Source organism: Misgurnus anguillicaudatus, unplaced genomic scaffold (assembly GCF_027580225.2).
Source record: "Misgurnus anguillicaudatus unplaced genomic scaffold, ASM2758022v2 HiC_scaffold_28, whole genome shotgun sequence".
Taxonomy (NCBI): Eukaryota; Metazoa; Chordata; class Actinopteri; order Cypriniformes; family Cobitidae; genus Misgurnus; species Misgurnus anguillicaudatus.
The window spans coordinates 2,421,643-2,436,799 of NW_027395278.1; the positions used below are offsets into that span (position 1 = coordinate 2,421,643).

Below are 15,157 nucleotides of genomic sequence, written 5' to 3' on the forward strand. Positions count from 1 at the left end.
CTTGAACCCCCCACCCAGCTTTGAAAACAGAGACAGCACCTCTGTCATTAACCCTTCACACCTCACAACCAGCACTCCTTACAACCAGCTGTGAGGATTCCTAGAAACTTCCACCAGTTCCTGTATACATCCATATACACAAGATATCTGGATGTTTCACGAGTTTACTTCTGAGTATTACGTTTCCAAGCACTCTGCCTCATTTATCTGGCAAACCTAAGGTTTAGCAGGGATTTCCCATCCGTATTTGTCCGGATACAGCTCTTTTCATGCAGTGTATAGCCTACATTTTATTATTGTAACGGTTTTTTATGAAAGTACTCTGATATGCAACTAAAAATACACTTATTTTAGAGTGTACTGTATAAAGTGTACAGAAGTCACACTTCTAATGAAGTGAGATCATAGTACGCTAAAAAAGTAAATTAACAATTAATTTCCAAAAAATATACTTCCCATAAGTATATTGAATTGTCACTCTAAGTATGTCAAATTTAATACACTTAAAAAAAATAAACTTCTATACAATTTAAAATACATTGACAACAAAGTACACTTTCAAAAAGTACATTTAAAAAAATAATTGAATTACTGGTAAATTAGTATACTTATTTTTTGGACTCTTAAGTTGAACTTAATTACATCTTTTTGGAAGTATACTTTCAAAAAGTACATTTAAAAGATAATTGAATTACTGGTAAATTTGTATACTTATTTTTTGGACTCTTAAGTTGAACTTAATTACATCTTTTTGGAAGTATACTTTCAAAAAGTACATTTAAAAGATAATTGAATTACTGGTAAATTAGTATACTTATTTTTTGGACTCTTAAGGCCACTACACACTGGTCAGACAGACTCCAACAGACTCCAACAGACGCGTCTGTTGGACTCTGTCTGACCAGTGTGAAACCCCTGTTGGCAGTTGTTGGATCAAAGTCAATGAGACTTTAGAATGTGGTTGTCTGTTGGTGTCTGTTGGGTCTGTTGGTGTCTGTTGGAGTTGGTAGTTGTCTGACCAGTGTGAACTGGCCTTTAAGTTGAACTTAATTACATCTTTTTGGAAGTATACTTTCAAAAAGTACGTTTAAAAGATAATTGAATTACTGGTAAATTAGTATACTTATTTTTTGGACTCTTAAGTTGAACTTAATTGCATCTTTTTGGAAGTATACTTTTAAAAAGTACATATTAAATACTCTTTAAATTAAGTACAACAAGTAGAAGCATACTTGTTTATACTTCATGTACTTCAATTATATTTCTAATACACTAAAGTATACTACTTTTTTACCTGGGATGTTTGTATTTTGTTTTTCCTTAATAATAAAAACTGCATGTTGTGTTCACTTGTGTTATTTTTGACAAATGATTAAATTTTTTGGTGATGTGAAACATTAAAGTGTAAAAAATATGCAAACACATAAAAAAATCTGGAGGGGGCCAACACTTTTTCTCACGACTGTATGTATGTCCTATGTAAATTCCCATGTAAAACCCACGGGATTACATGTAAAAAGTTAGTTTTTCCATAATGCACTGCATACCCAGTAGAGAGAGTAAAGTGTTATGCTTATATAACTTATGCTGAAAATATGTGCACTAATAAAAGCTTGATATCTTAAAGGTGCAGTGTGTAGATTTTAGTGTCATCTAGTCGTGAGGTTGCAAATTGCTCACCATTCACTTTTGAAATGCATAGAGAAGCTACACTGAAAAAAATGATTCATTGAATTTAATAAATTTTTTAAAGGTAAGTGGTTGCAATCAATTTATTTAAGCTACATTTAAACAAAAAAGATTAGTAACGTAAAATAAAATATAAAACTTTTGTTTAAATGTAGCTTAAATAAATTGATTGCAACCACTTACCTTAAAAAAAATTGATTAAATTCAATGAATCATTTTTTTCAGTACACTAGCCGCCACAGAACAAACATATCACTGTTGAAGATAACTTAGTTTGTCCGTAAAAACCCCATTTAATATAGTTTTGTATATTAATTTGCATTTCTGTCAAGAGATCCTTCTAAAAATTACACACTGCACCTTTAAAGGGACAATAAGTAGGATTTACCCCATCTAGTGGAAAAATCGTATTTTGCATTCAAACGAATAGTGCTCTCTAGCGCCTCGCTTTTCCAAATGCGTGTTGCAACTACGGTAGCAGTTATGTAATCACTGATCTCCTTGTCCGTTTCAGCTAGTTCATGTGTTCTGAATGAAACACGTTGTGGAAATGCGTTGGTAGGCTAGTGCTTTGTGTCCCTCTCTGCTATTTTAGTTTATCAATACGGCGGAACGACATGGAAGCCTCCTTGGACTTACCCGTTCAATGTAAGTAAAGAGAAAAAATTCTAAGCTTAGAAAGAAAAGTCAGATCACTGAGGTCATTTGACACCAACGAGGACATATTTATGAATAAAGACATTGATTTTGATTAAAAAAAACACTTAAAACTCTACTTACTGTCCCTTTAAAGAGACAGTACGTACCCATGAAGAGTGCTCCTTCATCTGGTGCTGGTTGCTATGGGGACCGCTGGCATGACCACGCCAGAAGCAGCTCTGACAAAGCTGGTAACCATGACACTGCTGGCAGCGGTACCGGAAACCCATCATGCTCTCACTTTGGCAATATGAACATTCCACTGGATGGAAGACTGTAATATATAAAAAAGCATTCAAGGCATTGCAAACATTTCATTTTAAACACATTTTCAGCTGTGTCCTAACTAATGTACCGAGTATATATACTGTATATCATTTCTGTCCTTCTGAACGCTTGTATGTCCAAATTAACTCACAGAAAAAAAAAATTTTTAGAAAAGTTTTTAAATGATTACTGTTTGTCTAAGTTGACAAGCACTTTTTAATACCTTTTATTGGTTAAATATTTGCAAAACCCACTAACAAATATCACATTAAAATGGAAATTTCTGGGGTCTGCTGGAAGGCAGAGAGAGGATGTTGCAAGCAGGCGGTGTTTTTTTTATTAGCACGACTGTTGTAAGGCGAGAGCATCAGCCTGCTCATTTTAAGCAAACTTTAAAAAATCGGCCACGAGTATTTGTGTCCTTCTTCTAAATTTTAAAAAGATTTGCCTCACGTGACGTAGTGACTTGGCTATGAAGGCGGCTTTAAATTGCTAATTTCTCTGGATTCAAACATTGTTGGAAAAATATGAGATCATGTAAGTACACAAATAAAAAAATTAAAACACTGTGCTAGTGATTTTTGGATATTTCAGTGCAAAAAATCCTACATATTGTGCCTTTAATTAGTAATGCAATACATTTTTAGACAGTCTGATTTAAATGCATGTTGATTCGTAGTTAATTACTTTTTAAGTAACTTACCACACACTGTTTAACAACAGTATGCCACAAATCAAACCAGCATCAAACTTTTCTTTTGCGAGAGCGAGACACACGAGCCGATGTGAAACAGATTGTAAAAACCCACATACAATCTCACACGCCTCCAAACGCAGCTCGTACCGTTCTCTACATTAGCGAGTCGGTGCATGAGAGGTAGCCAAACGAGGCACTGCGGAGGTGGATCTGCCATCAACACATCCAAAAACGTATTCAGCAAGATCTTCTTCTGACAAACAACAGATAAGACACTCTCAGTAAAAGCTTAAACAGGCTGAATAAGATACGAATCGCTGCTATCTGAATGAGATTAGTGTAGTCACCTGCTGAGGAAAGCATGTTCTCACAGAGTGCTCGGTGTAACCGAATGAAGGTCCCTCGAACACTGCCGTAGGGAGTTTCAGCACTTCCCTCAGGAACTGGTCAAACTTGGCAAAGATCATCACCCCGTTGGAATCTGATATCTGGGAAAATATATCTGAAAGAAAAAGTCAAACAAACGATGAGAATTGATATTTTGTCATTTACAAATCATATCAATCATATATAATGCATGAGGATTATTTTATGTTAATTGCAACATAAATAGGAAATTCATATTGAAGATTGCCCATGACAGAGATCACAAATATTTTACATGAACTTACATTTAAGCTCCATGAAATATTTTAGTCCATTTAGCTTTTAGTCCATTTTTAGTCCAAGTTTGTTAGCATTGAGGTCATCTATATGTTAAACGTTTAATTTTTACACATCAATTATTATACTTTCTTTTTGGAGAAATTGGGGGAAAAAAAACAAGATGGCATTTTAATATAAAATCATTTGTTTGTGTTTAACTAAAAAAGAGAGTCATATACATTTGGGATGGCATGAAGGTGAGTAAATTATTTGAGTGAACTATTCCTTTAAGAGGACAATCTCAGTGAGTCGTGACCATTTGGCAAAGATTTCAATATTTTGTTAGTTAGAAATTGCAATTTTGTGTTTACCCCTAATGTACAGAAGGGGGTGCCAAACACTGAGTGAACATGGGATAAAACTCATGTTGTTTATATTTCTGAATTAAAGAGCACCTATTTTATTGCTAAAAACAACGTTATTTTTGTATTTGGTATAATGCAATGTGTTTGCGTAGTTTATGGTTAAAAAACATATTATTTTCCACATACCATACATTTTTGTAGCTCCAGATTTTACTCTCTTCCTGAAACGCACAAATTTGAAAAGCTCTTGTCCCTGATTGGCCAGCTAATCTGTACTTTGTGATTGGCCTGAATGCCTCTGATGTCAGCTGGAAACGTGACACTCCTTGCAAGGATTTGGTTGCAAATTTTATAATGTCGGTCTTGTCTACATCACCAATCCCAGGAAGTAAACTTTTGCCTACAATCCGTGTGTTTGTTGTAGTCCAAGAAAAGAGATTTAAGTTGGAGACGATAAGTCGCGTCATCATTTACTTTGGGGTTTGAACCTTTTGCATATCGTTAACATGTACTAATACTAGGGTTGTGACAATTAATCGAGCAAATGTGCGTTTTCTCAATGAATGAATTTGAATGAATTACGGTAAAATGCAGCCACATCCAAAAGCCAGGGGGCGCTCTCGCTTAGAAACACCATTTGTGCCACAGAAGAAGTAGCATTACTAACACTATTCCATAGTGATGGAAATTTTCGTTCATTTAGGTAACTCGTTCATTTTCAGTTTGTTCACCAAAATGATTTGTTCAGATTCGTTCACTGATTCGTTCAGTGACCATTTCTTAATTTTACATAAATACGCCAATAGGTGGCGAAGATGTGTGTCATTATGTGTTATAAGACAATGAAAGACTTTTTGCAAAAACTCATTAGTTTTAAATAAAGCTCAAATTGTGAAATACTAAGCATAATCAAGCTACAGAATATATTAAGACACACGTACATTTATAGTACATCTAATCTGGATTTGTTGTAAATAAAGACTCCCGTGCTGTGAGTGATTGGCATTGTTTACATTGCACTCGCTTTTTTGTAAGATCCCTCTCATTCATTAAGTTGTAACTTGTACCAGTCATTCAGTTTGTTTAAGAACGCGATCTCTCTCTCGTTCGTTCAGACTCAAAACAGCGGCTCGGTCAGTGAAGGGCGTATTCATTCAGTACGTTTAGCCAATCATATGCTCGGCCACAGCTCATATTCGATTGCCATCGGCTTGTACTTTTGTCACTCTTTGAAGGCAGAAAGAAAGCCGCGCTTCATTTGTCCGTGCTCCTCAAGAAGGGAGGGAAATTTCAGTGAACGAGAAATATGAGTCAATGGATGGCGTGAACGAGAACGATTCGTTCACCTAAAAGATTCGTTCAAAAAGAACGATTCGTTCACGAACGTAACATCACTACTATTCCAGGAAATATATAGAGGCATATTTATATCGCTGTTCTTCAGATTGTTTCAGGTATTTTCATGATAATAAATAATATTTTAAATGATTGTGTTTGACGAGTGTTGCTTTTTTAAATGCACGTTATAAACGACTCAAACTCGTAGTGATTTTAAATTGATAAGGACTTCCTTCCTTCCTTCCTGATCACGGAGCCGTAGTACATGCACAAGCTGTGCATGAAACACTGAATCGGAGCCTTACGATTCAGAATCGATTTTAGACAGGTCTTTTTAATGGGAACGCGATGCATCGATGCACATCCCTAACTAATACACACTTTCACACCAAAGGAAATAAAAAAACGTGAATCGGACAATAGGTGCCCTTTCAAGATTGTGCATATGATATGGCTCCAAAATACTGTAGGTTTAAACGATTTATGTTATTTTACCTTTAAAAGTAATACATTTTTGCAAAGAAAAAATGGCAATTTAGCAGTTACATCTATATTTTTAATGCTAACCATACACCTTAAAGGACAAGTTCGGTATTTTACACTTAAAGCCCTGTTTTCAGATTGTTTATGATGAAATAGAACCGTTTTGACTGAAATTTCGAAAATATTTGGGTGTTTGTGTTTCAGCTCCTACCTTTACAATGGGTTTAATGGTGCACTGGAACAATCCTTTCTAAAATGCATTAAACTTTCGTTTACAAAGACGTGAAACTTATCAAGTGGTCAGGGGTGTTCAATGATATGCTCTGAAAACAGGGCTTTAAGTGTAAAATACCGAACTTGTCCTTTAATATTGTAAAGCATGGGTTTCGCAGCTGATGATTCTCAGGGTTAGGAAATAATTTTTTTTCTCTGTAAGTGCCTCTTGAATAGTTGTTAAACAAGTATAATACTTACAACGTAATTTGTCAAGTATTTTACCACCGCACATGGTAGCTAACATGGCCTTCATGGCAAACACTGTAAGTTTCCCGTGGCCTTCACTGAAACACAAAAAACACATTATCAGAAGATCAAGTTTTATAAATTATGGATTCGTCAACGTTGCGGCAGAATCTGAACATTTCTCAATTTTTCAAGCGCCAACGCGTGCGTCAGCCAACCAGATCGCCTTATGCAAATAACCTAGTGGGAGCCAGCCAATTATGTTTATGCAAGAACGGAGCATGTGCTGCGGCCACTGTGACTGGCTGTTGGCCACGCTTCAGACAAGCCTTCCATCAAGCGTTAATGCTTTCACCCCATGTAAATGTACCGTAAAATGTCCAAGCAAATATGTACCGCTTTAACAAACTATACCATACCAACTGTACCAATTATTAGATTATTAGAGAAAGTCAATAATGAAGTCCCACCCCTAAACCCAATGTCACTTTGACAAAACCAGATCAAACATAAATATACAAATGGGATACGACTAAAATTCAGCCGTAAAAATTCCTACGATGCAGCCACCTTGTAAAATAGTTACTGTAAGTAGCCATGTAATTGTGTTGGTATTACATCCCATCTACATCCCTCCCATCTACACACCTGTCATAAGTAGCCACGATGAAGTTCAGCAGCAGACCGATGGACTGGTCCACGTTTATCTGGTGGGTGGTGGGCAGCCGTTTGTTCAGCTGGTAAAAGATGGAGGACAGAATGGTCTCCAGGCGTGACACGTTAATTTCGGCGTTGTGGTCTAATGTGCTCAAGCCATTATCACGAAAGGCTTCGATCATGTTCCACACGTCCACCAGGTGAACTGCAACAGGGAGAGGTCAAGATTAAACCTGATAAATAGAGGACTCCAGAAAAAGTTCAAACTATAAAAGTTTAATATGTAAGTAGTCGAAAATAAATTGTTTTTCTATACAAATAAGCAGCTAACAAAGAGTCGTTTTAAACCTACATGTACAAATTAGGTATAAACACAGCAGCCGAGTTTCCACTACCCAAATGAGGCTCAAAGAAGTGTGCTCAAATTCACCCATAAACAAATTAACCATGTTTTTTGTGGTAAAAGTGTAGTAACCATAGTTTTTTTTCGGGGTAGTTTTACTACAGTAACCATAGATTAATGGCTATTGAAAACTATAAACCAAAATAAACAATAGTTATTTTGTGGTAACAAAGGTTTTACTACAGTAAAAATCAGAAAACCATGGTTAATTTTCGGAAGGGCCACATTGAATCTTATTGGTTCTCGTGAAACTCGTGTCACAAGATACACAAGAATCAATGAGAATTAACATTATTGGCGTGCCTGCATAGGCCTATACTGAACTTACCACAATGAACTGTATGTTTCAATGGATATGTTGCGACATATTAATTGCTTAATAAGCTAAAAATATCTCTTACAAGCGTATCACTTTTTTTCAGTAGACATAAATAAGGCCACTAGAGTCTTTTTGATTACTTTAATGTTGAATGGGTGTCTTTTTTGAGCTTTACCATGTTGGTTCCCGCAAAAGAAGATAACATGATGGCATTTTAATATTTTGGTGAATGACTTCTTTACGATCATACAAACGAAGTTGTCACTGTTATAACATATAAATCTGTGAGCATGAATGGAACTGAAGATGACAGAATAAACAGCTCTTGTCTGGTCGTCATGAGAGTTTCTGCAGCTACTCTCAGAGAAGCTGTGCTGCCTGAACCAGTCGTCTGGTCTTGAATCCCTCTTGCGTTATCCCAAGTCAGACAAAATTTCGAACTGACATGCACTGAATCAAGTCAGACGCCGATCGATCTGCGCATCACTGCTTAAAATCGAACACCTAATGATTCGTCCCCAAAGAAAAGCCAAATGAGGGATGAGCTGAATACCATGAACTGTTTAATTCAATTCAATTTTATTTATATTGCGCTTTTTACAATGGTTTAATAGTTATAAACCAGCTTTACATTAATAAAAGCAGGAGAAAACACAAAAAAAACGGTGGACCACATAAGAAGCAGAGTACAGCAGCTAAGATTAAACCGTAGCAAGCGTAGTAATAATGTAACGTATAGAAGAGAGTTCTAAGTTAAGCAAATGTCAGCTGACTCCCTAGGGGTTAAAAAAACTCCTAGGAGAAAAACCCTACTTTTAATAAGAGGAAAAAGTCCAGTCCTATGAAGAAAAAAATCCTTATTAGCTGATTCTATAGAGAATATACTATATATTAGATACTAGTTTATAAAACGTTAGGGAAATTATTGAAACTTAAATATATATATATATATATATATATATATATATATATATATATATATATATATATATATATATATATATATATATATATATATATATATATATATATATATATATATATATGAATAGGTAGATTAATCGGGGCGATATTCGGATCAATTTTGGACTCTAGGTCTGACTAGTTGATAACCCATGATGATTTGTTGATCTAGCCTACATTACAATAATGTCTTCAGTTGAGGGATTATCAAATATTACAATTATATACAGTATGCAATTTATTGGAATTAACTTAATATTGTAATAATAAAGTCATGCAAAGTAAAATTCTTACACCGAATGGTTTTACAAAATATTTACTCCTACATTTATTTTGCCCTATTCCAGTAATGTGGTCCAATAGCATTTGAAAATGTACAAAGCACATCTACAAAAAAAATACTTACGGTTGCATCTTTTCTGAACAAATCGCAGCTTGCATGCCGTCCTGTACGTTGAGAGACGAATAACATCAAAGTTCTGTGCCCCTATTGAAAATGACATACATTATTGTTTTTGGCACTTTAAAGTTGCAAAGGGATGTAGTCAGTAAGGGGAGCGGGGTAAGTTGTCACACTTTTCACACTGTCTAACATTTTTTGAGCACCATACATCACAATGGTATAAATCTCATATCGAATGAAAGAAGGAAGTCTTAGGCACATATGTTGTATTCATTACATTTTCATACCTTATCTCATTACGCAGTTGTAGACTAAAAAAAGAGAATGTTCACTTATGACAACTTGCCCCATCGGGGGGTAAGTTGTCACACTAGATTATCTAAAAAGAAGAACACAACTACTTAATTGTGATTATTGATTTGAATTTTTAAATTCAAACCAGAACTGGAAATATTAACTCTAGGGCTTTTTAGACTGCGCTTAACCCTGGGTTATCTTCATTCTAAACCCTGTTTATAACCTTAGGTTTATGGATTAGTCAATTTTCTTTAAAAAAATCCAGATAATTTACTCACCACCATGTCATCCAAAATGTTGATGTCTTTGTTCAGTCCAGAAGAAATTATGTTTTTTGAGGAAAACATTCCTGGATTTTTCTCATTTTAATGGACCCCAACACTTAACAGTTTTAATGCAGTTTAAAAAAATTGCAGTTTCAAAGGACTCTAAATGATCTCAAATGAGGCATAAGGGTCTTATCTAGCGAAACGATTGTCATTTTTGGCAAAAGAAATAAAAAATATGCACCTTTAAACCACAACTTCTCGTCTTCCTCCGGTCCTGTGAAGCGCCAGCACGACCTCACGTAATACGTCATCACGTCAAGAGGTCAGGGATGACGTATTGAAACTACGCCCCAGTGTTTACAAATGTGGAGAAAGAGGACCGTTCCGACGTTGATGTATGATACTAATTAATGTCATTGTGTCAGTTTATTGTTTAAAATGGTCCGCAAATGTGCGTTTCATATATGTAACACGTGACATTTCGACGTCATTACGCAATAAGGGGAGGTCGCGCTGGCTCGTCACACAGCTGGAAGAAGAAGTTGGGGCTTTAAAGTGTATTTTTTTTTTCTTGCCAAAAATGACAATCGATTCGCTAGATAAGACCCTTATGCCTCGTTTGGGATCTTTAGAGTCCTTTGAAACTTCAATTTTAAACTGCATTAAAACTGTTAAGTGTCGGGGTCCATTAAAGTCCATTAAAATGAGAAAAATCCTGGAATGTTTTCCTCAAAAAACATAATTTCTTCTCGACTGAACAAAGAAAGCCATCAACATTTTGGATGACATGGTGGTGAGTAAATTATCTGGATTTTTCTGGAAGAAAATTGACTAATCCTTTAAAGATCGTTCTAAACCCTGCTAGCCCTGCTTGGCCACATTGCGGTGCCAATCGCATGCAAAATAATCATTTTTAACATTCATACCTAACAAAGTTGTATTGCATAAATTTAAATAAGAAAAAAATTAGATAAGAACATTGTGCTAACGTCATTTTAAAGCGATCTTGACCGCATGTGACCACCAAGTTGACTATAGAAAAAGTTGTCACACAAAGTGGCTATTTGATTTTAGAAAGAGAGCCTCTAGTGTTGAAGTTATGAACATTGTGACAACTTACCCCGCACTCCCCTATTACTGTAACCACAACATGCACAAACACATTCCTATACTTTATATCAACATCTACTGTAAAGCAGCTACAAAATATGCTTGTACAATACTTCTTTAAGAAGTAATGGAAGTTCAGTTTGAGCCATTTAACAGCAACAGTTGATCTGGGGCCCCTTGGGGATCTGTTGTTTGAACTAAAAATATTTTTTTAAATATTTGGGGAAAATGAAATCAGGCATCAAACAAAAATGCATTAATAGGCTTATAATGAAGAGCATAACGTTCCTAGTTTAAAATATATTAAACAATTAAAATGTTATATAAGAAAAGCACCTTTGTAATGTAACTATAGCAAAGTACAGTATGTAAATAAAGTCTTAATTTGATGTCGTTACATGTTATGGGGGTCCCTGCTCCTCCTCTCTATCCAATAAGGGGTCTTTGGCCTGAAAAAGGTTGAAGACCTCTAACTTGATTCTGAAGTTTGTTTAAATCAGTTCTGTTTTATGACTATAGACACTAGTCCATACCAAAAAATTGCTCCATGGCAGAGAAAGGTGAATATGATTTGACCAGAATCTGTGTGGTGTGTAATGCACTGTGCAAGAAATATTTAAGGCTGTTGTTGTTAACTCTGAAAGCAACTTACTCATCTCCATGAAGAGCTGTCTCTTCTCCACCATGGCCTTACTGCTTTTACTTCCCTCTTCAATCATTCTGCACAACATAACAAAAGGTCCATTTAATACCACAGCTTAACGACAGGCTAGCAGAGGCATTACATTCAAGATTGCATTGAAACATATCTATCTATCTATCTATCTATCTATCTATCTATCTATCTATCTATCTATCTATCTATCTATCTATCTATCTATCTATCTATCTATCTATCTATCTATCTATCTATTACATATTGTTACACACATTTATATTCCAATATAATTATTCACCTGTCAGGCTTGCTGGGTTTCAGATAAGGTGATGCAAAGGAACCAGGAAGGGCCTATAAAACGAAAAAGAGGATTTTGAGGTTGACATCTGGGGAAAGACCTCCCCCCCCCAACACAACCCACACACACACAAAATAAATCCCTGATTCACAAAAGGCCATCTGAGTTCTCTCGCTCCACGCAAGTGCTGATTATGTATGACAATAGTGTCTTGAAATGGCAGCATCCTGTGAATTAATGATACAAGAGCCGCTAAGGAGCCACTTAATAGTGACATGCAGAGAATGCATCATAGAGCCAATGACTGTGTAAATGTAGGTTAATACTAGATGTTCTCCTTATTTGTTTAAACGTGCAGCAAGTAAAAGTGATGTAGGGGTTACTATGATGTTTTTGTGTAGTAGCTGTTACATCATCAACATAAAGCATTACATCAGCCCTCTGCTCACATTTATTCGAGGTATCCATCAGTTAGCATCAGCATCCACAGATCACATTCAGCCAATGAATCCACACTAGTGCATTATGTCATCCCTTACCGTAAAAGACACCGCTGACGTTATGACTTCTGCCTTCAGTTTATTCATTTCGTGTTGGTAATCTTTAATTTTGTGTAAATATGGATTTCTGGATGAAGAGGCCCACTATATGTGGTAGTTTAAGTAACACCGCATCTCTAAATGATGACAGAAGCGTGACTCAACGTAAGGACTGTCCACTAAGCACCAAAAACACAGTGGCATCTTCAAAATAAATATATTTAAAAAAAAAATCACAAATGCACCCCATTGCGTTAATATGTTTACGTTTATGCGTACATACATAGTAGGCTATATTAACGTATCCCTGTGCACGTTTACATTCATAAAAATTATGTATAAATAGGCTACAGACGAATAAAACACAATTATCTATGGGTGTGTTTGTTTTGTCGTGCGGTTGTATGTCAATGATAAAGCATCATTAGCAGATGATCTTACCAGCGGGAGGAAATCACGCAGGTCGCGCGACCATCATCATCAGCATCTGATGAGAGCGATCAACGCGCTCGGTTGCATGTGTATTACAATCTTCATCATACCTATCTTTCGATTTGTTTTTCTTTAATACCGACTGACAATCGCACTGGGATTAATCCGTAATTTGGACGAGCTGCGCTTCCCCATCGTCACATTTGTGCCGTGGTTACCGTTCCGTAACTGCAGTAAGGGATGAAGTCGCCCACTGCGCGAGCGCTTCTTTGAGCACCAGCCAACAGCAGAGGACAGCAGAGCGCTCCTCACTTTATCATTACACAGCATCACTGTTATATGCACCATTTAGACATTCATTAAATGTCAGTTGCCCTATAAGTTTTATGTAGCCTAATGCTATGCAAATTTTCTGATTGTGTTCAGAAAAAAGTAATTTATCAGTATTTTTTACTTTTATGTACACCAAAAGACCAATTTATAAGTCATTTACTGGCCAACTGCTACACCGTTTACCTTGTTTTGCACAAATACTTATTCAGCAGTGCCATCTCTTATTCAATTTTCAGCCAAGCCTTTATTATATTTTAGGCAAATCACAAATGCTTCTGTCCAAAATAGCTTGTTAGTTTATTAACAAATCTGTGGGTCCTCTACAGTCACAATGAAATTTAAAACTTTAAAGGAAAACACCACCGTTTTTCAATATTTTACTATGTTCTTACCTCAACTTAGACGAATTAATACATACCTATCTTTTTTCAATGCATGCACTACATCTTTGTACAGCGCGTTGTGAATGTGTTAGCATTTAGCCTAGCACCATTCATTCCTTAGGATCCAAACAGGGATGAATTTAGAAGCCACCAAACACTTCCATGTTTTAAGAATGTATGTATGGTGGTTCAAAAATAAAACGTGGAGATGCAGTAACATCATCACTCCTGACTACTCCCCCTTTTGCTCAAACTTCCTTCATTATATGCACCCGAGGTCATGCTGCAAACTAAGGGGTCTTTCGCCATACAATATTTTTATTATTTTTTATCTGCTTATCACGTTTTGTTTTGTGCCACCATACTTACTTGTGTATCTACTCATGCAACAGTCTTTAAATAGGAAAAACATGGAAGTGTTTGGTGGCTTCTAAATTCATCCCTGTTTGGATCCTAAGGAATGAATGTGGCTAGGCTAAATGCTAACAGAGTCACGACGCGCTGTACAAAGATTTAGTGCATGCATTGAAAAAATATATGTATTCATTTGTCTAAGCTGAGGTAAGAACATAGTTAAATTAATTTAATTTGGTGGGATTTTTTTATTATTCATGTGCCCTCATATTTTTCATCAAAAGTGCAAATCTCCTCTTCTCCTCAAAAACAATTCTCTTTACTTCCGGCCACAGGCAGGTGGGCGGAGCCCAGTAAAAGATCACAGCGATTACCAAACAGCAACGTGACACAACATCCAACGATCCAATCAATTCTCAATGTCCAACCCTACCTTATTCATTTCCAATGTTGGGGGTAACGCATTACAAGTAACGTGCATTACGTAATAATATTACTTTTCTGAAGTAACGAGTAAAGCATTTTCTTTATAAATGTACACTTTAATATTTGAGTTACTTTTTTAAAAAAGTAATGCGAGTTACTTTTCAGTTTAATTAATTCAATTTAAAAATAAAATAATGTACTGAGTTAAACTTAACATATTAACATTAAATTACCTAGAATAAGCGGGAACAGTTTGTTTCAGAATCGGAGATGGCAGGCCAGAGCTCGACATTTTTGCGATCATAAAAAAACACCTGCAAGGCCTGAAAGAGATCAAGCCTCAGCCAAGTAAGAAAAAGTAACTTAAAAGTAACGTAAGGATTACTTTCCATGAAAAGTAACTAAGTAACGCAATAAGTTACTTTTTTGGGGAGTAACTTAATATTGTAATGCATTACTTTTAAAAATAACTTTCCCCAACACAGAAGCCGTTTCACTCGAATATACGTCACGATGAGGAAAATAATGACAATCACTACTTCGGTTTCATTGTGAGTTTTTTGTTAATAAAAATTATTTTGTTAACGGTGCACTCTAATGCTGCCTTCACGTGCTATGGGAAAGATGATATTTTCCATTTGTGAACTGGTATTTACCAGCGTGTTGTG

At 35.8% G+C, this 15,157-nt stretch overlaps 1 protein-coding gene across 7 annotated transcripts in view; it reads right to left on the reverse strand.

The window, feature by feature from the left end:
- The window catches only part of LOC141349036 (dystrobrevin beta-like), a 69,260-nt gene extending 55,984 nt beyond the window's left edge, over nucleotides 1-13,276 (reverse strand). For 2 of the 7 annotated variants that reach the window (XM_073864725.1, XM_073864729.1), the window contains exons 1-10: nucleotides 13,003-13,276; nucleotides 12,562-12,698; nucleotides 12,023-12,075; nucleotides 11,719-11,786; nucleotides 9,394-9,474; nucleotides 7,294-7,507; nucleotides 6,658-6,743; nucleotides 3,700-3,854; nucleotides 3,500-3,605; nucleotides 2,496-2,662 (exon numbers count right to left, since the gene is read on the reverse strand). In XM_073864725.1, the coding sequence (XP_073720826.1) occupies nucleotides 2,496-2,662; nucleotides 3,500-3,605; nucleotides 3,700-3,854; nucleotides 6,658-6,743; nucleotides 7,294-7,507; nucleotides 9,394-9,474; nucleotides 11,719-11,786; nucleotides 12,023-12,075; nucleotides 12,562-12,609 (978 nt within the window). In that variant the 5' untranslated portion in view covers nucleotides 12,610-12,698; nucleotides 13,003-13,276. The remainder of the gene's footprint in view (nucleotides 1-2,495; nucleotides 2,663-3,499; nucleotides 3,606-3,699; nucleotides 3,855-6,657; nucleotides 6,744-7,293; nucleotides 7,508-9,393; nucleotides 9,475-11,718; nucleotides 11,787-12,022; nucleotides 12,076-12,561; nucleotides 12,699-13,002) is intronic. The other 5 variants (XM_073864726.1, XM_073864723.1, XM_073864724.1 and 2 more) reach the window with 4 other exon arrangements.
- Nucleotides 13,277-15,157: the final 1,881 nt, after the last annotated feature.